Raw genomic sequence first — 27,362 nt, 5'->3', positions numbered from 1 at the left:
TCAACTTTTCCCTATTTCCAGCGATTAAGATATATGTAAATCCTTGTCAGCCCTCACCATGCGGGCCAAACTCACAATGCAGGGAAGTAAACGAACAACCTGTATGCTCATGTATGCCTGAATATTTAGGGTCACCGCCAGCCTGCCGTCCTGAGTGCACCATTTCGTCAGAATGTGTAACAGATAAAGCATGTGTCAACCAAAAGTGTGTGGACCCCTGCCCTGGCACATGTGGCGATAATTCCAATTGTCGTGTTGTAAATCATAGTCCTATTTGCTCATGTCGCGCTGGTTACACAGGTGATGCTTTCTACCGATGTGTGCTCATACCACGTAAGTGGCTCAATTCTGGAGAAGCTGCCCATTATTGTCTTAATAATTTATATATTAATAGCGGCAGCATTAACGCCAGTGCAAAAGGCTCCCATTAATCCTTGTGTTCCATCACCTTGTGGTCCTTATGCTAATTGTCTTGCACGAGGAGATGTGCCAGCATGTTCATGCTTAGCCAACTACATAGGTGAACCACCGAATTGCCGCCCTGAGTGTCGCATTAACTCTGACTGCCCAAGTAGCCAGGGCTGTATAAATGAGAAATGTAGAGATCCTTGCCCTGGTTCCTGTGGTTTTGGAGCTGTTTGTAATGTCATAAATCATACGCCTAGTTGTACATGCCCTGTAGGCTATACCGGTGATCCATTTAGTTTCTGCCAAGCTGAACCGCCACCGCAACGTAAGATATCGTCACTTTACTTGAAGGAATCTATAAAGAGCTTTTACTTCTCAGCCGTCGAGCCGGATGATCCATGCAACCCATCACCATGTGGTGCCAACGCTAAATGTGATGCAGGCGTTTGTACTTGCATACCTGAATACCAGGGCAATCCATACAGTGGTTGCCGTCCCGAATGCCTTACTAGTCTCGAATGCGCTCGACATCTCGCTTGCATACATAACAAATGTAGTGATCCCTGTCCCGGCACATGTGCTTCCAATGCGCTCTGCAATGTCATAAACCACATCCCTATGTGCACGTGCCCCGATGGATACAATGGCAACGCATTTCTACAATGCCAGCCCATACAACGTAAATATGTCAATATTGTGTGTAATAGATGTGATGGAACTATTACCATTCCCAAATATAGATACCCCTGTTATTCAACCCTGTCAACCCTCGCCATGTGGTCCAAACTCGCAGTGTCGCGAAATTAACCAGCAAGCAGTATGCTCCTGTGTAGTCGGATATATTGGCTCACCGCCCCTGTGTCGTCCTGAATGTACATCAAATTCAGAATGTGCTTCTAATCTAGCCTGTGTGAATCAGAAATGCGTTGATCCTTGTCCTGGAGCTTGTGGACGCTACGCACAATGCAACGTCGTCAACCACAACCCTTTTTGCACTTGCAGTTCGCATTATACAGGAAATCCTTTCGTGGGATGCCAACAAATCATTGAACCTACACATGCTGACAATTTACCGAAAGATCCATGTCATCCCTCGCCATGTGGCCCTAATTCAGAATGCCGTGCCCTTGGAAGCATACCTTCATGCAGTTGTTTGCCGAACTTTGTTGGCCGTTCACCCTACTGTAAGCCGGAATGTGTGTCTAACTCTGAGTGTGCGGCGAATCGCGCGTGTATAAACCAAAAATGCAGTGATCCATGCCCCGGCTTGTGTGGAATTAGCGCCATTTGCCGCGTTATCTCCCACACAGCCATGTGTCTGTGTGATAATGGCTTGACAGGTGATCCCTTTACACAATGCCAACCCATTAAGGCGAATGAAGAGATTATTAATCCCTGTCAGCCTTCACCTTGCGGTGCAAATGCCCAGTGCATACAAAATAACGGTGCCGGCACCTGCCAATGCTTGCCTGAATATTTCGGAAATCCATACGAAATCTGCCGCCCCGAATGTGTGGTCAACTCGGACTGCCCATTAAATAAAGTATGTCAGCAGGAGAAATGTCGGGATCCCTGCCCGGGCACCTGTGGACCCAATGCCGAATGTAATGTTGTCAATCACACGCCGATTTGCAACTGCATCACTGGATATATGGGTGATCCATATCGTTATTGTATCAACACTCCAGAACGTAAGCCAGTTTTATTTATTTCACGTAGATATAGTCTAACCTCTTCAGTAGAACTGGTAGTTACTAATTCTAATCATATTTGTTTTAACTAAACTAGAAACTCTCCACGAGTATGTTAATCCTTGTGTACCTTCGCCGTGCGGTGCAAACTCACAATGCCGTGAAGTACAAGGTCAAGCAGTGTGCTCTTGCCTCGTCGAATTTTCAGGGGCCCCCCCAAACTGTAGGCCTGAATGTACTTCTAGTGCTGAATGTACAGCCTCTCAGGCATGCATCAATCGCAAGTGCATTGATCCCTGCCCAGGTGTGTGCGGTTATCAGGCTATTTGCCACGTGCGTAATCATAGCCCGTTATGCATGTGCCCTTCTAGCATGATAGGAGATCCTTTGGTTCGATGCTTGCCGAGACCATCATGTAAGATTTCCTGCTGGATTTGTATATGTATTATTTGAGTAACGGGTAATATCGCTTTGTAGTGTCACCCTTACCCTTGCCCCACCACGACCCTTGTGTGCCCTCTCCATGTGGTCTATATGCATCTTGTCGCAAACAAAATGGCCAAGCTGTGTGTACGTGCTTGGCCAATTACTACGGTACACCACCCACTTGTCGTCCCGAGTGTACTATAAATTCTGACTGTGGCAGCAATCAGGCATGCATTAAAGAGAAATGTGTAGATCCCTGCCCAGGAGCCTGTGGTCTATACACTGTATGCCACGTCATTAATCACACGCCAAACTGTGTATGTGCTCCAGGCTATATTGGTGATGCCTTTGTTGCCTGCCGAACTCCAACACGTAAGCAGCTTAGCTTGATCACTAAATGTGTGGCAGGTTTTAATAGGATCCTTGATCATTTAGCAGCCCGTCCAGCTTATGAAGACCCTTGCAGTCCCAATCCCTGTGGAAGCAATGCAGTTTGCTCTGAAGATGGAAAATGCATATGCATTAATGGCTATGAAGGCGATGCGTATACGATTTGCAGGCCTGAATGTGTTTTGAGCACGGAGTGTCCTCGAAATCTTGCTTGTGTGAAAAATAAATGTGTTGATCCCTGCCCCGATACTTGTGGTATCAACGCGATATGTGAGGTGCATAATCATGTTGCCATGTGCCATTGTCCAGAGCGTACGAGTGGTAATGCTTTTATACAGTGTTCTGCCCAGCCAAGTATGTCAAAATATCTGAAAATATGATAAACAAACATTAGATACAACTAATACCTATACAATTATTTATCCTAGTGACTGTGTATCACAATCCCTGTTTTCCATCACCTTGCGGCCCATATGCCGACTGTCGTGCTCAAGATAATCAAGCCATATGCAACTGTTTACCCAATTACTATGGTGTACCACCTGCCTGCCGTCCAGAATGTAGTACCAACTACGAGTGTCCTACAAATCGCGCTTGTCAAAATCAACGCTGTGTTGATCCCTGTCCAGGTAGCTGTGGTGCCTTTGCTCAGTGCAAAGTGGTTACCCATATTCCTTTCTGTAGCTGTATGTCCGGATTTACGGGCAATCCGTTCGTGCAATGCCACGCGTTGAGTAAGTTTACACTCGATTTAATTCAATATGTCTTACCAAATCGTCTTTGATCTACTACGACAATAGTTAAGCCGTTGCGTGATGTCGTACCTAGTGATCCCTGCCAACCATCACCCTGTGGCCCAAACAGTCATTGTAAACGAGTTGGTGATACGCCATCCTGTACTTGTGCCGAAAACTTCTTTGGTACTCCACCATACTGCCGCCCTGAATGTGTGTCAAATTTTGAGTGCACTTTATCACAGGTTTGTGAAAACAACCGGTGCAAAGATCCATGTCCTGGCCTTTGTGGAACTGGAGCCATATGCCGTGTTTTAAGTCACACCGCTATGTGCTTCTGTGAAGCAGGGTATACTGGAGATCCTTCTGTCTACTGTGCACCTATACAACGAGGTCCTCCAGAAGTACTCGATCCTTGCAATCCCAACCCCTGCGGGGCGTACGCAGAGTGTCGTAAAGAAAATGGCATTGGATCTTGCCAATGTTTGCCCAATTATTTTGGTAATCCCTATGATATTTGCCGACCTGAATGTGTATTCGACTGGGATTGTCCAGCAAATAAAGCCTGCCAACAAGAAAAATGTCGCGATCCGTGCCCTGGAAGCTGCGGACTGAATGCTGAATGCTATGTGCGCAACCATTTACCCACATGCAATTGTATTAATGGCTTCACGGGCGATCCCTACTCTTCTTGCAGTATTTCGCCAAAACGTAAGAAATCCTTAAAATAATAGACGAACGAACTATTCAATATTTTGAACCCCGTTGCAGCGATTATACATGAGTATATAGATCCGTGTCAGCCTTCGCCCTGTGGACCTAATTCCCAATGCAAAGTACTTAATGAACAGTATGCTTGTTCATGTCTGCCTGAATATGTAGGCGCACCACCAGGCTGTAGACCTGAGTGTGTTATCTCATCAGAATGCAGCTTTGAAAAAGCGTGCATTAATAATAAATGCATCGATCCATGTCAAGGAGCCTGTGGCTCTAATGCCGTATGTCATACCAAAAATCATGTGCCACTTTGTACCTGCCAATCAGGTTTTACTGGTGATCCTTTCACGCGTTGTTACCGCATACCTCGTGAGTTACCCTTCAATTCCACCATTCAGATAAATTCTTAACTCATTTAATTATAATTAAGCTCCTGTTGAAACTGTACAATTCGTGCCAATACGCGATCCTTGTCACCCATCTCCTTGCGGAGCTTATGCGCTGTGTGAACCATTGAACGGCCAAGCTGTATGCCACTGCATACCAAACTACTTTGGCATACCACCTAGTTGCCGACCCGAATGTACAACCAGTGCTGAGTGTCCCGCTACATTAGCATGCATTAATCAGCGCTGTGTAGATCCATGCCCTGGATCTTGTGCCTACAACTCGTTATGCAGCGTTCGTAATCACATACCGATTTGTCAATGTCCCACAGGATATGTGGGAGACCCATTTACTCTTTGCACCATTGCCCCACGTAAGCACCAGAAAGTTCTCAATATATAAAAAAAAAAAAAGAATTCTTATCATCATATCATATCTTGCATTAACTTAGCCACGCCCATTGTGAATGATGATCCATGTAATCCGTCCCCATGTGGTGCGAATGCTCAATGCCAGAACGGTGTATGCAGTTGTTTACCTGATTTCCATGGAGATGCTTATGTCGGTTGTCGCCCAGAGTGTGTTTTGAGTGTGGATTGCCCTACAAATCGTGCTTGTGTGCAACACAAATGTATAGATCCCTGCCCGGGTACTTGCGCCCACAACGCAATCTGTGATGTTATAAACCATATTGCTATGTGTCGATGCTCAGAGGGAATGGTAGGAAATGCATTCATACAGTGTAATGAGCTGTCAACTATTCATCGCGTCGTTCCGAAACCTTGTCAGCCATCGCCATGTGGCCCCAATAGTCAATGCCGAGTTCATAATGAAAACGCCGTTTGCTCCTGTGTAGAAGGCTTTATCGGAAGTCCACCGAGCTGTCGGCCAGAATGCACACGAAATTCGGACTGTCTAAATCATTTAGCGTGTCAGCAAAATCACTGCATCGATCCTTGCCCTGGCACGTGTGGCTTTAACGCTATCTGCAATGTTGCCAATCACGCACCCATCTGTAGATGTCCCCCGCATCATCAAGGTAATCCATTCCTGGCCTGTCAGCCCGAACTACCACAAATACCACAGCGTGACGTGCAGCCATGCTTACCATCACCTTGTGGTCCATATGCCGAATGCCACTCTTTAGGTGATCAGCCACAATGCAGTTGTCTGCCGACCTTTATTGGTAATCCACCCAATTGCCGTCCCCAATGTATCACTAATTCGGAATGTAGTTTTGATAAGACCTGCACTGCTCAACGGTGTACCGATCCTTGCATAGATGCATGTGGCCCTCATGCCATCTGCAATGCTTTAAGCCATGAAGCTGTATGTCATTGTGCACCAGGCTACACCGGGAATCCTTTTATTGGGTGCGTAGCTCCTACACTAATTCAACAAAATCCTCCGGAAACTCCTTGTTCTCCAAATCCATGTGGCGCCAATGCCGTTTGTCGCGAGCAAGGCACTGTTGGCTCATGCCAGTGTCTACCGGAATACCATGGTAACCCGTACGAAAGCTGCCGCCCAGAGTGTATAAATGACAGCGATTGCCCGGCAGACAAATCCTGCCACCAACTTAAGTGTCACGATCCTTGCCCAGGCATATGTGGCCTAAACTCAATATGTCGTGTAATAAACCATTCTCCCACTTGCCAGTGCTTAAGCAACTTTGAAGGTGATCCTTATCGTTTTTGTCGTCCACTCGAGAAGCGTAAGTTAATTTTTAATTTTTGCAAAGGCTCATCAAATACTCAACGTCCTCTTTAATCAACAGCTGTTTATAAAGAATACATTAATCCCTGCCAACCATCGCCCTGCGGTCCCAATTCCCAGTGTAACACATCGCATAATGGGCAAGTCGTGTGCTCTTGTCTACCCAATTATTTTGGAACACCTCCAAATTGCCGACCAGAATGTACAACTAATGCCGAATGTGCACAAAACAGAGCTTGTGCCGATCAAAAATGTACCAATCCGTGTGTTGATATATGCGGCACTAATGCTGATTGTCGCGTTGTCCGACATGCTCCTATTTGTAGCTGTAAACGCGGCTTTACTGGAGACGCTTTTTCACGTTGTTTCCCCCTTCCACCACGTAAGACATAGATGATTTGATTTTTGAATACCCTTCATAAAATACGATATGTTTTGTTACGAAGGCCTATAACATAATTACAGGCTCAATACGACGAGACATATTTTGGAAGCCATTTCTTTCAGTCCGTTTTAACTATCAGTCTACTTTTAGTTTCAAAACTTTTAAGCCACCCCTTTTTAACTAAAGTATGGTTTTGTAAATCATACACAACACTTTCTTATACAATTGAAAAATTGTGAAGGGTATTATAGCTTCGGCGATGCTGAAGATAAAGTTTCCTCTAGTAGAATGTGACACAACTTTTATTTTAACCATATAGCACCAGCCGTACATATCCAATCGGAAGTTTACCGTAATCCTTGCATACCGTCGCCTTGCGGCCATTATGCAAAGTGCCACGATAACCGCGGTACAGCCACTTGTATTTGTTTGCCCAACTACTATGGTACACCACCCAATTGCCGACCACAGTGCACTATTAATTCGGACTGTCCAGCACATTTGGCCTGTCTGCAACAGAAATGTATCGATCCCTGCCGCGGTGCTTGTGGATTTAATGCCATTTGCCAGGTTATTAATCATACACCTAACTGTCAGTGTATACATGGCCAAAGGGGCAACCCGTTTGTATCCTGTCAAATACAACCAATTCCGCCTATACCGCACCAAGACGATGCTTGTCTGTCCTGTGGAGCCAATACAATTTGTAACGATGGCAAATGTATCTGTTTACCGAATTATCGGGGAAATCCATCAATTGGATGTCGTCCGGAGTGCGTGTTGAATACAGAATGCACTAGTCGGCAAGCTTGTGTTCAACAAAAGTGCGTTGATCCTTGTCCAGGCACATGCGGTATAGATGCCATTTGCGAGGTTCACAACCATGTGGCCATGTGCCATTGCCCTGCTGGACTAACCGGGAACGCCTTTGTACAATGTCGTCCCTTGCCGCCAGAGCCTTCGCGAGTAATTTCAGATCTCTGCCAGCCATCACCATGTGGACCAAACTCACAATGCCGCAACATTAACTCACAAGCGGTATGCTCCTGTTTACCTCAATTTGTGGGCGTGCCACCATCTTGTCGCCCTGAATGTGTGAGCGATACGGAATGTCCACTTCATTTGGCTTGTCTTCAGAAGCGTTGTCAAGATCCATGTCCGGGCGCATGTGGCCTGAATGCCAAATGCCGTGTTATTAACCACAGTCCCAACTGTGTCTGCATAAATTCCTACATTGGAAATCCATTTATCGCTTGTCAGCAAAATCTACCCTCAACTAAACTGGAATCGGACCAGGATCCTTGCTATCCCTCCCCTTGTGGTCCCAACTCAGAGTGCCAAGAAATTGATAAAAGCGCCGTTTGTAAATGTGTGATAGGCTTTATTGGCACACCACCAAACTGTAGACCCGAATGTATCAGTAACTCGGATTGTGCACTTAATGTGGCTTGTATAAATCAGAAGTGCCGTGATCCATGTCCAGGAGTCTGCGGTACAAACGCCGAGTGCTATGTGATTAATCATACTCCAACATGTATATGCGTTAGTGGTTACACTGGTAATCCTTTTGTCAGCTGTGATATCCAAAATTATTTAGTACAGCAGAATGAGCCACTTAATCCCTGCGTCCCCAGTCCTTGTGGTGCTAACGCACTATGCACAGAGCGCAATGGCGCCGGTGCCTGTCAGTGCTTGGACAACTACTTTGGCAATCCGTACGAGGGCTGCCATCCAGAGTGTGTGCTTAACTCAGACTGTCCATCGCACTTGGCATGCTTGCGCCATAAATGTCTCGATCCATGTCCCGGTACTTGCGGTCGCAATGCAGATTGCTATGTCCGCAATCATCTTCCAGAATGTAGTTGCGTTGCTGGCTACGAGGGAAATCCCTACAGTTATTGCAGTGTTAAGCACGAACGTAAGCATAATATCAACCGCTTTATTCTATCTATCATCAATACGTATATCCCCTTACCAGCAATTCAAAAACTTCAACCATCGCGGCCTTGCCAGCCTTCTCCTTGCGGTCCTAATGCACAGTGTCGCGAAGTTGACAGACAAGCTGTTTGTAGTTGCCTAGCCGACTTTGTCGGTATCCCACCTGCCTGCCGACCCGAGTGCATAATTTCTAGCGAATGTCCATTGGACAAAGCCTGCATCCATCAACACTGCGTCGACCCTTGTCCTGGAATTTGCGGCAAAAACGCTGTGTGTTATACGCGAAACCACGGCCCATACTGTAGTTGTATTTCTGGTTACACGGGTGACGCTTTCACGTCTTGTCATCCCATACGTAAGAATTGAATTAATTTTTTTAATTTGTCCGTCTATGAAACCATTTTCCCCTTTGTGCAGCTCCACTGATAATCTTCGACTATCCTAAGGATACTTATCGCGATCCTTGCGTGCCCTCGCCTTGTGGCACTTTTGGTCTGTGTCATGCTCAAAACGATCAAGCTATTTGCACTTGTGCACCCGGTTACTTTGATGCACCACCACACTGTCGCCCAGAATGTATTATTAATTCCGACTGCGCCGCCCACTTGGCCTGCTTTAATGAAAAGTGTCGCGATCCATGCCCTGGCTCATGTGGTGTTGCATCCGAGTGCAGTGTAATTAATCACACGCCGATTTGTAGATGTTCACCTGGCTTTGAGGGCAACCCATTTGTCAATTGTGTTCCCAAGCTTCCGCCGCCAACACCAACCATACTCCTAGATGCTTGTACCCCTTCACCTTGCGGCTCAAACACTATATGCAGAGATGGCCGATGCAGCTGCTTGCCTGATTTTGAAGGCAACCCTTATGTTGGCTGCCGTCCCGAATGTGTACTCAATAGCGACTGTGCGCATGATTATGCCTGTATAGGCAGCAAATGCATTGATCCGTGTGTAGGAGCTTGTGGAGTTGGTGCAATTTGTGAAGTTAGCCGTCATGTGCCAATGTGTCGATGCCCTGAAGGCATGACCGGCAGTGCATTTGTTCACTGCACAAGAGTACAATGTAGGTCCCATCATAAATTAATCATATTGATAAATACAAACTTATCCACATTCGTTCTTCTGAATAGCTGAACCAATACGACCTCGCAATCCGTGCCTTCCCACGCCCTGCGGCTCTAATGCGCAGTGCCGAGTAGCTAATGAGCAGGCAGTCTGCTCTTGCCTGCCCAACTTTTATGGCACGCCACCGCATTGCCGACCAGAGTGTACTATAAACTCTGATTGTGCTCCTCACTTGGCTTGCTTCAATCAACAGTGCCGCGATCCCTGTCCTGGCGCGTGTGGACAACACGCATTGTGTCAGGTTATAAATCACACGCCGCACTGTAGGTGTCCTGCAGGGTACACTGGTAATGCATTTAGTTTGTGCCAACGTCTGCCTCCGCCACGCATTTTATCATCGAATCCTTGCGTACCCTCGCCCTGTGGTCCTAACTCTGTATGCACACCAACCGCCGACGGCACCCAAGCAAAATGCCAGTGCTCAAACGATTTTATAGGAACCCCACCCAACTGCCGGCCAGAATGTATCACATCTGTAGAGTGCCCCAATCAACTTGCTTGTATTACTCATAAATGTCGCGACCCTTGTCCTGGATTATGCGGTTTGGCCGCAAGATGCCAAGTGATCAGCCACGTACCTTCCTGTGTTTGCATGGCGGACTATATCGGAGATCCATTCATTCAGTGTTATCCACGACCACCAGTTGAGCTTGATCAAGTACATCCATGTGTGCCTAATCCTTGTGGGAGCAATGCTGTGTGCAAACAACAAGGCAGCGCTGCTGTATGCCAATGCCTTACAAACTACTATGGCGATCCTTTTGATAACTGCCGACCGGAATGTTTGCTCAACACAGATTGTCCTTCGAATAAGGCCTGTCAGCAGCAGCATTGTCGTGACCCTTGTCCAGGAGCCTGTGCACCTAACGCTCAATGCACCGTAGTCAACCATTTGCCAGCATGCAGTTGCAATATCGGCTACAACGGAGATCCGTATCAGTACTGTCACTTGCATCAAGATGAATGTAAGCAACTTATTTCAAATTATCAATCAAAGCAGTTATTTTTCGTTGCTTATATAGATAGTTACACTAACTCCCTTTTTAATATTTTGTTCTCACCTCCTTGCACTCCCCTAGCTACCTACATTAATCCCTGTGAGCCCACACCCTGCGGCCCAAATGCACAATGTCGTGAAACTAATGGCCAGGCTATTTGTACATGCTTGCCCGACTACTTTGGAATACCACCTGCCTGTCGGCCCGAATGCACCAGCAATGCCGAGTGTCCTTCTGACAAGGCTTGCCTGGGAAGAAGGTGCCGTGACCCTTGTCCTGGCTTGTGTGGAAGCAATGCCTTATGCGAAACGCATCAACACCAAGCCATGTGTTTCTGTCAGCCTGGTTATACTGGAGATGCTTTTGTACGTTGTGTGCCAATTCCAGCACCGACTCGTTCGCCCCACTCAAACCCATGTATACCCTCGCCCTGCGGCCAATATGCTCAATGTCATTTACAGAATGAACAGGGCATTTGCACGTGTTTACCCCAGTACTACGGCTCGCCTCCCTATTGCCGACCCGAATGCATTATGAACTCCGACTGCCCCAGTCACCGTGCATGTATCAACGAAAGGTGTCGCGATCCCTGTCCAGGCGCTTGCGGCTTGCACGCGCGTTGCAATATTTTGAACCATGTCCCAAGTTGCTCATGCCCAAGTGGTTTTGTAGGTGATCCATTCTATCGCTGTTATCCTATACCGATTTCAAGCCAACACTTAGCAAATGAAGAACCTTCAGTGCCTATAAAAATAACTGCCGATGATCCTTGTAGCCCCTCCCCATGTGGCCCTAATGCACAATGCATTCAAGGTATTTGTAGTTGTTTGCCACTGTACCACGGTAATCCATATGTAGAATGTCGTCCTGAATGCATTCTCAGCACAGAGTGCCGCTTAGATAGCGCTTGTGTGCGCAATAAGTGTATCAATCCTTGTCCTGGCACATGTGGTGTATCTGCTATTTGTGAAGTGCACAACCATGTTCCCATGTGTCACTGTCCAGCTGGAATGCAAGGGAATCCCTTCGTGCAGTGTGACCCAATACCACAAAATAATTTACCCAAAGTTACACTCAAGCATCCATGCCAGCCTTCACCATGCGGCGCTCATGCCCAATGCCGAGCTCTCGGCCAGCAAGCAATTTGCACCTGTCTGCCTGATTACTATGGTAGCCCACCTTCTTGTCGGCCGGAATGCACCACCAATCAAGAGTGTTCTTTAATTTTGGCTTGTATAAATCAAAAGTGCCATAATCCTTGTCCGGGTGCTTGTGGGCATTTCGCTGAGTGTCATGTGATTAATCATAGTCCACAATGTATTTGCCCCACCGGATATACCGGCAGTCCATATGTACAATGTCACCCAATTATAGAACAACATAGTTTGCAACGAGAGCCCATTGATCCATGCATGCCGACTCCCTGCGGCCCGCACTCGCATTGCAGCAGTGCCAACGCTGTTGCAACTTGCCGATGCCTGCCCGAATTTATAGGCGTACCACCTTACTGTCGGCCTGAATGTATTTCTAATAGCGAATGTCCCAGCGACAGAGCTTGCATTAACCGAAAGTGCCACGACCCATGTCCAGGCCTATGTGGGCTTAATGCCATTTGTAGAACCTACAATCACAATCCGGATTGTGTTTGTGCACCTGGCTTGGTCGGTAACCCATTTAACGCATGCCAGCAACTGCCGACGATACCGTTATCAACTACGGCCGTACAATTGCCTGTCTATAATCAGCCCATTATCAATCCGTGCAATCCAAATCCTTGCGGCGCCAATGCGCGATGTAATCAGTACCATGATATTAGCTCATGCACTTGTCTGCCCAAATACTACGGCAATCCCTACGAAGCTTGTCGCCCTCAATGTGTACTTAACAGTGACTGTCCTTCAAATAAAGCCTGCGTACAACAAAGCTGCCTCGACCCCTGCCCTGGCACATGCGGCCAAAATGCAGAATGCTATGTAATGGACCATATACCCCATTGCAACTGCTATAGTGGCTACAGTGGTAACCCATTTACCCATTGCAAGCCTATCCCAGTTCAAGACGTACAACAATGTAAGCAAAATATAGCAACATATATTTCTCAAGTTAGTTCATTTTTAATATTGGTCTCTGCCTCAGCACCAGTTGTGTATATAAATCCTTGTCATCCATCACCTTGTGGTCTTAACGCTGAGTGCCGTGATGTGGGTGAGCAGGCAATTTGCTCATGCCTGCCCAATTTTTATGGTACTCCACCCTTCTGCCGACCCGAGTGTACACTTAACTCAGAATGTACTTTTGACAAATCATGTGTGCAGCAAAAGTGCGTCGACCCATGTCCTGGAGTTTGTGGTCTTAATGCTGAGTGCCGCGTGCACTACCATAGTCCAATTTGTTACTGCAGGCCTTTCCATACAGGTGATCCGTTTACGCGTTGCTACAAAATCCCGAAAAGTAAGAAAACTTTTGAACAAATGATTTATTCAGAAAACAAGTGTTATTTTGGTTTTAACTTTACCAATACAGCTCCAAGTGTTATTCGACCAGCAATATTTGATACATCAGCACCGCCTTATCCAGTTTCAATACCAGGATTAATAAACATACCCACCAGAGCCCCTCAATTACCAAAACCAGAAATTATAAACATTCCTGCACCTCAACCATCAACACCGCCCACTAAACAAGCTGTTTTCCAAAAGCCAGGTGTTACCAACATTCCTTCTATACTGCAACATACACCCCCACAACAAGAGTCACCAAAACCGGGAGTTATCAACATTGGTTCTAAGCCTATTCCAGAATACCCACCGCCACAACGCATACCTCAGATGCCACAACGGCCAATATATGACGTTTATTACCCGCCCCCACCATCAATACCAGGGGTTATAAATATTCCTTCTTTACCAAAGCCAATATACTCGACGACACCATCAGACGGTTTTATGAATCCAACTCCACAAGCACCAAATTCAGAGACCATCAACATTCCTTCAATATCGCCTCAAAACTACGATGTTTATTACGGCACACCAAAACCACCAACACCAGGAATTATCAACATTCCTTCAGAAGCTCATCCGACTCCACCTGTTTCTCAGCCACCATTGTTTATATCTTCATCTACGCCAACAACTTCTCCGCCAAAACTGAATGTTATCAACATTCCTTCAGTACCGCAACCTGTTAATCCTTCTCCACAGTCTCCAACCTATGATGTTAATTATCCAACACCTCAACAGCCAAAGCCAGGAGTTATCAACATTCCTTCAGAAACTCATCCGACTCCACCTGTTTCTCAGCCACCATTGTTTATATCTTCATCTACACCAACAACTTCTCCGCCAAAACTGAGTGTTATCAACATTCCTTCAGAACCGCAACCTGTTCATCCTTCTTCACAGTCTCCAACCTATGATGTTAATTATCCAACACCTCAACAGCCAAAGCCAGGAGTTATCAACATTCCTTCAGAAGCTCGTCCGACCCCACCTAATGCTCAGTCACCATTGTTTATATCTTCATATACGCCAACAACTTCTCCGCCAAAACTGAGTGTTATCAACATCCCTTCAGTACCGCAACCTGTTCATCCTTCTCCACAGTCTCCAACCTATGATTTTAATTATCCAACACCACAACCACCAACACCAGGAGTTATCAACATTCCTTCAGAAGCTCGTCCGACCCCACCTAATGCTCAGTCACCATTGTTTATATCTTCAACTACACCAACAACTTCTCCGCCAAAACTGAGTGTTATCAACATCCCTTCAGTACCGCAACCTGTTCATCCTTCTCCACAGTCTCCAACCTATGATGTTAATAATCCAACACCACAACCACCAACACCAGGAGTTATCAACATTCCTTCAGAAGCTCGTCCGACCCCACCTAATGCTCAGTCACCATTGTTTATATCTTCATCTACGCCAACAACTTCTCCGCCAAAACTGAGTGTTATCAACATCCCTTCAGTACCGCAACCTGTTAATCCTTCTCCACAGTCTCCAACCTATGATGTTAATTATCCAACACCTCAACAGCCAAAGCCAGGAGTTATCAACATTCCTTCAGAAGCTCATCCGACTCCACCTGTTTCTCAGCCACCATTGTTTATATCTTCATCTACACCAACAACTTCTCCGCCAAAACTGAGTGTTATCAACATTCCTTCAGAACCGCAACCTGTTCATCCTTCTCCACAGTCTCCAACCTATGATGTTAATAATCCAACACCACAACCACCAACACCAGGAGTTATCAACATTCCTTCAGAAGCTCATCCGACTCCACCTGTTTCTCAGCCACCATTGTTTATATCTTCATCTACACCAACAACTTCTCCGCCAAAACTGAGTGTTATCAACATTCCTTCAGATCTGCAACCTGTTCATCCTTCTACACAGTCTCCAACCTATGATGTTAATAATCCAACACCTCAACAGCCACAGCCAGGAGTTATCAACATTCCTTCAGAAGCTCATCCGACTCCACCTGTTTCTCAGCCACCATTGTTTATATCTTCATCTACACCAACAACTTCTCCGCCAAAACTGAGTGTTATCAACATTCCTTCAGAACCGCAACCTGTTCATCCTTCTCCACAGTCTCCAACCTATGATGTTAATAATCCAACACCACAACCACCAACACCAGGAGTTATCAACATTCCTTCAGAAGCTCGTCCGACCCCACCTAATGCTCAGTCACCATTGTTTATATCTTCATCTACGCCAACAACTTCTCCGCCAAAACTGAATGTTATTAACATTTCTTCAGTACCGCAACCTGTTCATCCTTCTCAACAGTCTCCAACCTATGATGTTAGTTCAGATCTTCATGGCCAAATTAATCCATGCTACCCTTCACCGTGCGGTCCATTTTCGCAATGCAATAATCGCTTTACAGTGGCTATATGTACATGCTTACCCAACTATAGTGGTACACCACCAAATTGCCGACCAGAATGTGTAGTTCACTCTGACTGTCCGGCCTCCTTGTCATGCATAAACAGTAAATGTGAAGATCCCTGTCCTGGTGCCTGTGCTTACAATGCTATATGTCGGGTTCAAAATCACGTGCCAAATTGTCTGTGTCCAGCAGGCTATACAGGCAACGCTTTCATTTCCTGCCAACCCACGCGAACACAACTAAGTGCTCAACCAGAAAAGGATCCTTGTTACCCGTCACCCTGTGGGACAAATGCCATTTGCAACAAAGGCATATGTAGCTGCGTAGCCGAATACCAAGGTGATCCATATAATGGATGTCGCCCGGAATGTATTCTCAACACCGACTGTATGCGAGACAAAGCTTGCATTAATCAGAAATGTGTCGATCCTTGTTCAGGAAATTGTGGCTTGAATGCCGTATGTCATGTTAAAAATCATTTACCAACGTGTGCTTGTCCAGAAAATATGCAGGGAAATGCATTTATACGATGCGATCTCGTTCCCGTTGCCATACCCCCAGCTATAACTACAGCGACGCCCATCATATTAACATCTGTTATTACACAGAATGTTTCTGTTGATCCTTGTCGACCTTCACCATGCGGCCCTAATGCAAATTGTCGTGTTTATCGGGATCAAGCTATCTGTTACTGCCTGCCAGGTTACTTTGGCACGCCACCTGCCTGCCGTCACGAATGTACAGTACACTCTGATTGTGCCCTGGATAAATATTGTTTGAATCTTAAATGTCAAAATCCCTGTCCAGGCGCATGTGGCTTACACGCCATATGCCATATTCAAAATCATAGTCCTGTCTGCATTTGTCCACCACGGACAACGGGCAACCCATTGTTAGCTTGCCAGGCCATAGGTATGAATATAACTCCCTGATAAATATGCAATGTCATACTCATGTTAAAAGGAATTTTTTCAGTTACACCCCAAACAGCACCGGAGACCCACGATGAGATTAATCCATGTCAGCCCTCACCTTGTGGACCCAATTCACATTGCATATCCACTGGACAAACGGCTCGCTGCTCATGCTTGCATGAATTTATAGGCACTCCACCTTATTGTCATGCTGAGTGCGTAAGCAATGCCGATTGTCCAATCAATAGGGCTTGCTTCCGCCGTAAATGTGTTGATCCTTGCCCGGGTACTTGTGATCAGTCAGCCCTATGCCGTACGATCGCCCATAGTCCAATTTGCTACTGTCCACCAGGGCACATAGGTGATCCATATAGCTCATGTAGGCGTCCACTCATTGAACAGACATCGCCAGTGCGACGGATCCCATGTAGTCCTAGTCCCTGTGGTATTAATGCAATTTGTCAGCCCCATAACGATTTCAGTGTGTGTCAGTGCCTACCCGATTATTTTGGTAATCCCTATGAAATTTGTCGCCCCGAATGCACACGAAATTCTGACTGCACCAGCGATAAGGCATGTATGAACGGAAAATGTCTTGATCCTTGCCCCGGCTCTTGTGGAATAAACTCGTATTGTCAAGTGGTTAATCATGCCCCCACATGCGAATGTATTGCAGGATATGTAGGAAATCCTTATAGTGCATGTCAACTTTTGCAGCAAGAACGTAAGAATAACTTAATATATCTGCTTAGCCTTCACGACATATTTACGCGTCGTTCTTCTCCGCTCCGCTCTGCGCTCTATATCTTTCGTCTTTCATTCTTTTCCCGAAAGAACAACATGAATCTCGAACTCTTTTGCCGTCGAACTTTGCCAAATAAAACCTTATTCGCACCATATATTACTTACCAAAAATTCTACAAATTCTTCACATATGTTTGCCTAAGCTTTATTTAATTTATAAGCATTTTACTTGTGGAGAAATTTTTTTTATATTTGACTTAAATTGGGATATGAAGCTCATAACATATATTTTACAATAGTCAATAGAGAAATACGTAATATTTATAGCTTCCAACGCTTTTAACCTCGCTTTGCTCAATTTTGTATAAATTAATTCAAGCACATTTAATCAGTTTTAATTAATAAAAACTGTCATTTCCCTAAATCAGCCACGCCTCCAACCGTCTACATCGATCCCTGTAATCCGTCACCTTGTGGCTACAATGCACAGTGCCGCGAATCAAACGGCCAAGCAATTTGCTCGTGCCTTCCGGAATTTGTAGGCACGCCACCCGCATGTCGCCCTGAATGCGTCATCAGTAGCGAGTGTTCGTCAGACAAAGCTTGCATAAATCAGAAATGCCAAGATCCTTGTCCAGGTTCCTGTGGTGTAAATGCCAAGTGTCATGTGCGAAACCACAGTCCTCTATGCTCATGTGAAGTCGGTTACACAGGCGATGCCCTCACCCGTTGTTTGCCCCTACCACCACGTAAGCCATTATTTCCCTCGATTTAAAAATAAATGAATATGTAGCCAAATGTCTTATCCTAGCACAAACAAAGCAACCAACCAAAGATATAAATCCATGCATTCCTTCACCCTGTGGCTCTTATGCGCAATGCCGGGAAATCAATGGCGGCGCCAGTTGCAGTTGTTTGCCAAGATACATTGGCTCACCTCCGAATTGTAGACCAGAGTGTACGATAAATGCCGAATGTCCAAGTAATTTGGCTTGTATCAAAGAACAATGTCGTGATCCCTGTCCTGGAGCCTGCGGCTTTGCGGCTCAGTGTAATGTTATCAATCATACGCCTAGCTGCTCTTGCCGCCCCGGCTTTACGGGGGATCCATTTACCAGTTGCAGGGAGCTGCCACCTGCATTACCTAAGCCAGCACCAAGTATGACTGCCCTTTACATGTCCCTTACTCTTGTGGGCACTAACTCAATTTATTTACAGCACGCGATGATCCTTGCATTCCCTCACCTTGTGGCTTCAATGCTATCTGCCACAATGGCCAGTGTTCGTGTCGTCCAGAATACCGGGGAAATCCGCTTATAGGCTGTCGTCCTGAGTGCGTTTTGAACGCAGATTGCCCACGAAATCGTGCCTGTGTGCGCAATAAATGCATAGATCCCTGTCCGGGAACTTGTGGACAGCAAGCGACGTGTTATGTAGCCGATCATGTTGCCATGTGCAGCTGTCCTCCTGGATTGACGGGCAATGCATTCATATCCTGTGAGCCCATGCCTGACATACCAGTTCCCAAGCCCTGCCATCCATCGCCTTGTGGACCTAATTCGATATGCCTGGAGCGCAATGATAATGCTATATGCTCATGTGTTCCTGGTTACACCGGAAATCCACCGACTTGCCGGCTGGAGTGCTACACAAGCTCAGACTGTGCTCAAATTCATGCCTGCGTCAACAATAAATGCGTGGACCCTTGTCCAGGTCAATGTGGACTAAATACAGTCTGTCAGGCTATACAACATCGTGCTCATTGTGAATGCATCGCTGGGTATACTGGCAATCCACGTATCCTTTGCAATCGTATTTTCATCGAACGTAAGCCGGAGAAGACATCAGACCCTTGTCTCCCCTCACCTTGTGGTTCCAACGCCCAGTGCAGAACTGAAAAAGGGCAAGCAATTTGCTCTTGTCTGCCCGAGTTCCAGGGCACACCACCCAACTGTCACCCTGAATGTACCAGTAACGACGAATGCGCCAATAATTTGGCATGCATTAATCAAAAGTGTCTTGATCCTTGTCCCGGCTCATGTGGACATAATGCTATTTGTTTGGTTACTCTTCACACGCCCAATTGTCATTGCCCATCGGGTATGACAGGTGATCCATTCCGGTTATGTCAGGAAATACCCAAAAGTAAGAGACAAAGCATAGTCGAGTTTGCATATTGTATATAGGCACACAGGAATTTTTAAGCACTTTATTATTATTGGCTAATATTTATATAACTTATTCTTTATCACAGCACTGCCTAAACCACCAACTACACAGCCTAAGAATCCATGCCAACCTTCACCTTGCGGCATCAATTCGGAATGCCGTGTACGTGGAACCAACTATGTCTGTGACTGTATCAACGAGTACATTGGCAATCCTTACGAGGGCTGTCGCCCTGAGTGTCTGGGTAACTCGGACTGTCCAGCCAACCGCGCCTGCATACAGAATAAGTGCACAGATCCATGCCCCGGTACCTGTGGCGTGGAGGCTCTTTGCACAATCAACAACCACATTCCTATATGCTCTTGTCCAGTGGGATACTCTGGGAATGCATTTGTACAGTGCACACGTATTGATGAGCAACCCCCTACACAGTCAGACCCTTGCTATCCCTCACCTTGTGGTCACAACTCAGTGTGTCGAGTGCAACGCAATCAGGCTGTATGTGAATGCTTGCCTGGCTTCTTTGGCAATCCACTAGATCAAGGCTGTCGACCCGAATGTACGCTTAGCTCCGATTGTGCCAAGGATCGTACCTGCGTTAATTCAAAATGTGTTGATCCCTGCCCTGGCATGTGCGGTTTTGGTGCCGAGTGTCTCGCCATTAATCACAATCCGATTTGCAAGTGTCCAAACGACATGGTTGGCAACCCCTTCGTACAATGCGAAGCTCGCAGAGAAGTTGAACCCCTTGACCCTTGCCTTGTTTCACCTTGCCGCAAGGGCACATGCCATGTAGTTAATGGGGCAGCCATTTGCAGTGAGTGCAGAACTAATGAAGAATGCTCTCGAGGTCGCATCTGCATTAATGAGAAATGTCGCGATCCATGCATCAATGCCTGTGGCCTCAACGCTATTTGCAATTCAATCAATCATAAGGCCGTATGTACATGCCCACCTGGCTTCTATGGCTCACCATACAATCAATGCGTTAAGCAGTTACCAGAAATAAAACCACCACGACCCGAGTGCATGAGTGATTCAGAATGCACCAATGACAAGGCCTGCATCGATCAAGTTTGCCGCAATCCTTGTGAACAATCTCAGATTTGTGGAAAGAACGCACGCTGTCACGTACAACTCCATCGTCCACTCTGCATTTGCAATGAGGGCTACACAGGCAATGCGCTGCAATACTGTCACCTACTGGGCTGTCGTGCCGATGAGGAATGCCCCGCAACACAGGCCTGTATTAACCAGCAATGCGTAGATCCTTGCAGATTTACACAGTGCGGTACAAATTCGGTTTGTCGCGCCGACTACAATCACAAGGCGCGTTGCTACTGTCCTGATGGATACAGAGGTAATCCGCTGATTAGCTGTGAACGCCCTGAGTGTACAAGTGATGAAGAGTGTTCCTTCAATTTGGCTTGCCGCAACGAGCGTTGTGAGGATCCATGCAACTGCGGCCTTGGTGCCCAATGCCGTGTGGAAAATCACCGTGCTCAATGTCGCTGCCCTGCCGGCTATAGCGGCAACCCCACCGTGCGTTGTGAATTGATACCAGCTCAACCCGATGGTTGTACCATGGATGCAGAATGTGCCAGCAAATTGGCATGCTTTTCGGGTGAATGCAAAAATCCATGCGACGTGGCACATCCATGCGGTATTAATGCGATTTGTGAAGTTGTGAACACACTACCGCTTCGAACGATGATTTGTCGCTGCGAACCAGGCTATGTGGGTGACGCTGACATTGGATGCCGCAAAGGTTCGTTGTCGTGCTCAGATCTGTCTGACAATATTTATGAATACATATTTTATATGAATATAAAATATACATACACTTGCAAGAATTGAGGGCTTTCCTAAAAACGTATATTTTTCGAACTAATTTTTTAGTAGATAAAGCCTTAGGCCTTAATGATATTAATATTAAAATATATATATTATGTAAAGTCCTAAATTCTCTAAAAGCTCTTAGACCGCTGAATTAAAGCTTTAATTGATGTACAAAATTCCGATTTCTTCCATAGTACAACATTTTTATTTACATCTCTTATCAATTATAGCATTGTATATAAGAAAGAAAAATCACTTGCAAGAGTATATTTTAAGGAGCTTCGGCGTGCCGAAGTAAACTTTTGTATTATTGCCGAATTTAGAGTTTGCTTATTTCATTCCAGCCAAGTATTGTAAAGTATTACAAAAAATGTGTTATTACTTTTTACATATTATAGAGTTGCACTTTATTTTGTAAAACACCAATTTTTTATATACTTGGGCACTTTATAACCTAACTAGTTCACAGACACCTATCTAAGCCACACTTAAAAACAATCACTCAAGCCGTGCATCAAAAATTTAACCCATGATTTTGTATTACTTAGAGCCCACACGTGATCACGGGTGTCTATCACATAACGAATGCCAGGACACGGAAGCCTGCCGCAATGGTAACTGCGTTAATCCCTGCCTTGATTCATCTCCTTGTGCACGGACTGCTGACTGCCTGGCACAACAACATCGTGCTATGTGCAAATGCCCACAAGGTACTCAGGGTGATCCATTTATCAACTGTTATCAGCCACGTAAGCTAAATATTGTTAAATGTATTAAATTAGAAATACAAGAGTATATGAAATTGAAATTGCAGCTCAAATAACTGCTGGATGTACTCATGACTCTGAATGCACGCCCACTACAGCGTGCATCAATAAGCGCTGTCAAGATCCATGCGCTGAGGCCAATCCATGCGCAGGCAATGCAGAATGTCGCGTTCAGAACTCAAGGCCCACCTGCTACTGTCCAGCTGGATGGGGTGGCGATCCACAAGTACAGTGCTATAAACGTAAGTTAAGTATCTTTTAATTCAATTGATATTCTAACCAAGTTCACAATTTTCTACCATAGCCGAGTGTAAGATCAATGCCGACTGTCCCTATGACAAGGCCTGCATCAATGAGAACTGCGTCAATCCCTGCACTTATGGTAATATACGCTGCGGCGTGGGTGCTGATTGTACAGCACAGAATCACCAAGCCGTCTGCATCTGCCCCGCTGGAACGCAGGGAAATCCATTTATTTCCTGTATCACTGGCCATTGTCAATATAACGAAGACTGCGCTGATCATGAAGCGTGCGATCGCTTGAATCGCGTCTGCCGTCCCGTATGCGACGATGATACTTGCGCATTAAACGCTGTCTGTGTAGGCCGTCGCCATCAGCCCGAATGTGAATGTCGCTCCGGCTATCAGGGCAATCCATTTATACAGTGTGCACTACAGGAGCGTACCCCGCAACCGGAGTGCACCCAGGATGCTGAATGCCCATCACAACTTGCCTGCATTCAGCAGCACTGTGCCAATCCTTGTAACACTCCACATGTGTGCACACCACAGCAGACGTGTGCAGTGCTAGATACTTTACCACTGCGTACAATGATCTGCAAGTGTCCTACCGACACATTGACAGATAACTCGGGCAACTGCATACCTATCCAGCATGGCATTGTTGTAGGATGCCAACATAACGAGGAATGTGCTAATACTGAGATCTGTCAGCATGGTAATTGCCTGGAAGCATGCCACTTGGAACAATGCGGAAAGAATGCACAGTGCAGTGCCCGTGATCACTACGCCCAGTGCAGCTGTCCACGTGGCTACCAGGGAAATCCTCGTATTGAATGCTACACCACAGAAATAGCTATACCCAAATCCCCAGAAGCAGAATGTACCAAGAACGACGACTGTCCGAACGATAAATCCTGTCGTAATGAACGATGCGTAAATCCTTGTGTCGACGATCCCTGCGGTCAAGGAGCATATTGCCATGCAGAACAGCGCAGAGCGATCTGTCGCTGTCCACCTAGTTACACGGGAGATCCACGTGTACGCTGTTTGCCACGTAAGATTTATGATCTAGCCTTTTCATAAAATGAAACTTAAGTTCGAATTTTTCTTTTCGCAGCTGCCGATGTCATAACCGTCGGCTGTAAATCAAACTCAGACTGTCCTGTGACGGAGGCCTGCCTAAATGCACAATGCATAAGCCCTTGCAACTGTGGACCTAATGCCGAGTGCTCTGTCCGTAATCACCATCCAATATGCTACTGCAAACCTGGATACTCTGGCAATCCGCAATTCGGATGTGTTCAAATTGGCTGTCAATCGGACGATGAGTGCTCCAATGATAACCAGTGCGTGAATCAGGAGTGTATTAATCCGTGCTTGATCACAGATCCTTGTGCACTAAACGCCGAATGTTATGGTCGTGATCATCGCGCGGCGTGCCGCTGCCCAACCGGCCTGGAAGGTGATCCATTTGTACGTTGCATTCGCCTGGAATGTCATTCTGACTTTGACTGTGCCAACAACTTAGCCTGTTTAAACAACCAGTGCGTCAATCCATGCGCTAACAATCCTTGCGCCCGCAATGCTATCTGTCAGGCACTGCAACACAAAGCTATCTGTCGCTGCCCTGAAGACATGCCACTTGGAAATCCACAATCTTACTGTGAGCGTCGCCCTGTTGAGCCCATCTGTCGCGATGATGGAGACTGTCCCAGCCGCTTGGCCTGCATCGACGCAAAATGTAAAAATCCATGTACAGAATTGTCACCTTGTGCCCGCACTGCAAAATGTTCAGTTCTGGATAGCGTTCCGGTGCGCACAATGGTCTGTGAGTGTTCACAATCCTTTGTACCCGATGCAAGCGGCGAGTGCAAACAGTTAGTTCTCCAGAGTCCACCCGGTTGTAGCAGCGATCAAGACTGTCCGGACAGTGAAGCTTGCGTACATCGTCAGTGCCGTAATCCCTGCAACTGTGGTATCAATGCCATCTGTAATGTACAAAACCATCGCGCAGTATGCTCGTGCCAAGATGGATTTGAAGGAAATCCGTATTCCACTTGCCGGTCAATTGGTTGTCGCATCGATGGTGAATGCGATTCGGGCAAGGCCTGCATCAATGGCAACTGCGTTAATCCATGTCTAGTTAATGATCCGTGCGGCATCAATGCCGAATGTTACGTGCAATCTAATCAAGCTCATTGTCGCTGTCAGAGTGGCTATCGGGGCAATCCGTATGATCGATGCCGCGTCATTGGTTGCACCTCCAACAATGACTGTCCCACAGACAAGATGTGCGAAAACGAGCAATGCGTTAATCCCTGCATTTACCACAATCCTTGCTCGCCGCATGCAGAGTGCCGACCTCAAAATCACATGGCTGTCTGCCGCTGTCCGGTTGGCTTCCTTGGAAATCCCTATGTGGACTGTCGTCCTGAGCCACAGCCCGTGTGCAAGTTGGATACTGACTGCCCTGCACGATTGGCCTGCATTAATGACGAATGTGTCGATCCCTGCTCTGTTTTGGAGCCCTGCAATAGACCAGCTCGATGTGAGGTTACTCCAACAGCTCCTGTCCGCACAATGATCTGCATTTGTCCGGATGGTTACATCAGCTCTGGTAGCGGCACCTGCAAGCCCACTTCTGGTATTGTCAAGGTTGGCGGTTGTATATCAGATACTGACTGCTCGGCTGACACATCGTGTGTCAATGGCATCTGCCGCGACCCATGTAATTGCGGGCTCAACTCCGAATGTCGCATCAAGGACCATAAGCCAGTCTGTACCTGTCGCCAGGGCTACGAGGGTAATCCCGAGTTCGAGTGCACAAAAGTAGAATGTAGTGTGGATTCGCATTGTCCCACAACACATGCTTGCCGCAATCAACTGTGCGTTCCCGCATGTCAAGGAGAACAATGCGGATCGAATGCCGAATGCTTAGCTGTCAATCACCGCTCCATATGCGATTGCTTGCCAGGATATGGTGGTAATGCCCGAATTGGATGTACTCCACTTGGCTGCCGTGCTGATGATGACTGTCCCGCTGAGAAGGCTTGCGTCAATGGCAAATGCACAAATCCTTGCGAGACCACAGCGATTTGCGCAATTGATGAAGTTTGTAAGGTCTATCAACATCGTCCGAAATGCGCCTGTCCACCTGGAACCATACTCAGAAGTAACGGTTGCGAGGCAGAACGCGTCGTGCCCATCTGCGTCAGTGATTCTGATTGTCCCAGCCAACGTGCCTGTATTCGGGGAGAATGTGTTAATCCTTGCAATGCTACTCAGCCCTGTGGTGTTAATGCCAAGTGTCGTGTGCTAGATACCATTCCGGTACGCACCATGATTTGCGAGTGTCTGGAGGGCTATACTGGCAATGCGGCCGTGCAGTGTGATAAGCGTTCGATTTGTGTGATTGAGAAAGGTTTTGTGCGGGATATTGATGGCCAATGCGTTTGCCCACCGGGATCTGCTTTAGATGTCTACGAATACTGTACACCTTGCATTGTGGATCAGGGCTTCCGTATCGATGAGACAGGTCATTGCGTCTGCGCTTTAGAACGTGGCATGGTAATTGACGAACGCGGACGTTGCATTTGCCCCATAGATCTAGGCTATCGCCTGACTGCCCTGGGCGAGTGTATACCGGAAGACAAACCCGAATGTGTTACTAACGATGATTGTGCAGATAATCGATATTGCAATAGTGAAACAAAGAGCTGCGAGGACCCTTGCCTAGTAAAGACCTGCGGCATTAATGCATTCTGTAATGCCATTAACCATCGGGCTCACTGCCAATGTATTACTGGTTATTCCGGTAATCCAGATACAATTTGCAACCACACCAACTTCCGTACGGACTTCCCACGCCCTGACATGGTTGTCAGTTGTCTTGCAGATGGTGTGCAAGTGGAAATACACATCACTGAACCTGGTTTCAATGGCGTTCTTTACGTCAAAGGTCATAGCAAGGATGAGGAATGCCGTCGCGTTGTGAATTTGTCCGGTGAAACTGTGCCACGAACAGAAATCTTCCGCGTACACTTTGGCACATGTGGCATGCAAGCGGTAAAGGATGTAGCCAGCTTTGTCCTAGTTATACAAAAGCATCCCAAGCTGGTGACCTATAAGGCGCAAGCGTACAACATTAAGTGTGTCTATCAGACAGGCGAAAAGAACGTCACTTTAGGATTTAATGTATCCATGTTGACGACAGCGGGAACTATCGCCAATACCGGTCCGCCACCCATATGTCAAATGCGTATCATTACTAACGACGGCGAAGAAATTAATTCGGCCGAGATTGGCGATAATCTCAAACTACAAGTAGACGTCGAGCCAGCAAGTAAGTAGAATTGTAGGCACTTTAAGTGCTCTTTTAATTATTTGATTTTATTTCAGCTATCTATGGCGGATTTGCAAGATCGTGCATAGCCAAGACTATGGAAGATAATGTACAAAATGAATACATAGTGACGGACGAAAACGGTTGCGCGACAGATACTTCCATCTTTGGCAATTGGGAATACAATCCAGATACCAACAGCTTACTGGCCAACTTTAATGCCTTCAAATTTCCGTCCAGCGACAACATACGTTTCCAGTGTAACATACGTGTCTGCTTTGGCAAGTGCCAGCCCGTCAATTGTGGGGGCTACAATGCATTTGGTCGACGACGTCGTCGTTCTATTGCGGATAACTCGAACGATACGACAGCTATTGCTACTAACACTGGCGTAGAGGGCCAACTGCGTGAGGAAATTACTATATCATCAAATGCAATTTTGACATTCGAAAAACGCAGCGGTCCAGGCTTAAACGATGCCAATAGTAAGCTCTATTTGCATTGCTTTAATAT

General features: G+C 46.4%; 1 protein-coding gene across 3 annotated transcripts in view; it reads left to right on the top strand.

Moving 5' to 3' along the window:
• The window catches only part of LOC115630493, a 96,851-nt gene that overhangs the window by 67,121 nt on the left and 2,368 nt on the right, over window positions 1-27,362 (top strand). For 2 of the 3 annotated variants that reach the window (XM_030527079.1, XM_030527080.1), the window contains 30 exons: window positions 22-333; window positions 395-733; window positions 788-1,087; window positions 1,149-2,099; window positions 2,197-2,514; window positions 2,577-2,897; window positions 2,961-3,269; window positions 3,344-3,649; window positions 3,716-4,360; window positions 4,421-4,735; window positions 4,797-5,126; window positions 5,205-6,467; window positions 6,531-6,851; window positions 7,180-8,772; window positions 8,833-9,147; window positions 9,210-9,857; window positions 9,925-10,884; window positions 10,999-12,987; window positions 13,054-13,368; window positions 13,441-16,743; window positions 16,807-17,469; window positions 17,918-18,238; window positions 18,301-18,648; window positions 18,708-19,634; window positions 19,744-21,426; window positions 22,046-22,246; window positions 22,312-22,506; window positions 22,569-23,561; window positions 23,625-26,849; window positions 26,906-27,334. In XM_030527079.1, the coding sequence (XP_030382939.1) occupies window positions 22-333; window positions 395-733; window positions 788-1,087; window positions 1,149-2,099; window positions 2,197-2,514; window positions 2,577-2,897; window positions 2,961-3,269; window positions 3,344-3,649; window positions 3,716-4,360; window positions 4,421-4,735; window positions 4,797-5,126; window positions 5,205-6,467; window positions 6,531-6,851; window positions 7,180-8,772; window positions 8,833-9,147; window positions 9,210-9,857; window positions 9,925-10,884; window positions 10,999-12,987; window positions 13,054-13,368; window positions 13,441-16,743; window positions 16,807-17,469; window positions 17,918-18,238; window positions 18,301-18,648; window positions 18,708-19,634; window positions 19,744-21,426; window positions 22,046-22,246; window positions 22,312-22,506; window positions 22,569-23,561; window positions 23,625-26,849; window positions 26,906-27,334 (24,138 nt within the window). The remainder of the gene's footprint in view (window positions 1-21; window positions 334-394; window positions 734-787; window positions 1,088-1,148; window positions 2,100-2,196; window positions 2,515-2,576; window positions 2,898-2,960; window positions 3,270-3,343; window positions 3,650-3,715; window positions 4,361-4,420; window positions 4,736-4,796; window positions 5,127-5,204; window positions 6,468-6,530; window positions 6,852-7,179; window positions 8,773-8,832; window positions 9,148-9,209; window positions 9,858-9,924; window positions 10,885-10,998; window positions 12,988-13,053; window positions 13,369-13,440; window positions 16,744-16,806; window positions 17,470-17,917; window positions 18,239-18,300; window positions 18,649-18,707; window positions 19,635-19,743; window positions 21,427-22,045; window positions 22,247-22,311; window positions 22,507-22,568; window positions 23,562-23,624; window positions 26,850-26,905; window positions 27,335-27,362) is intronic. The other variant, XM_030527081.1, reaches the window with a different exon arrangement.

This window comes from Scaptodrosophila lebanonensis, unplaced genomic scaffold, assembly GCF_003285725.1.
Source record: "Scaptodrosophila lebanonensis strain 11010-0011.00,11010-0021.00 unplaced genomic scaffold, SlebRS2 tig00001410-arrow-pilon, whole genome shotgun sequence".
NCBI lineage: Eukaryota > Metazoa > Arthropoda > Insecta > Diptera > Drosophilidae > Scaptodrosophila > Scaptodrosophila lebanonensis.
Note: the sequence above shows the minus strand (reverse complement) of the source record. Positions and strands in the feature narration are given on the sequence as shown.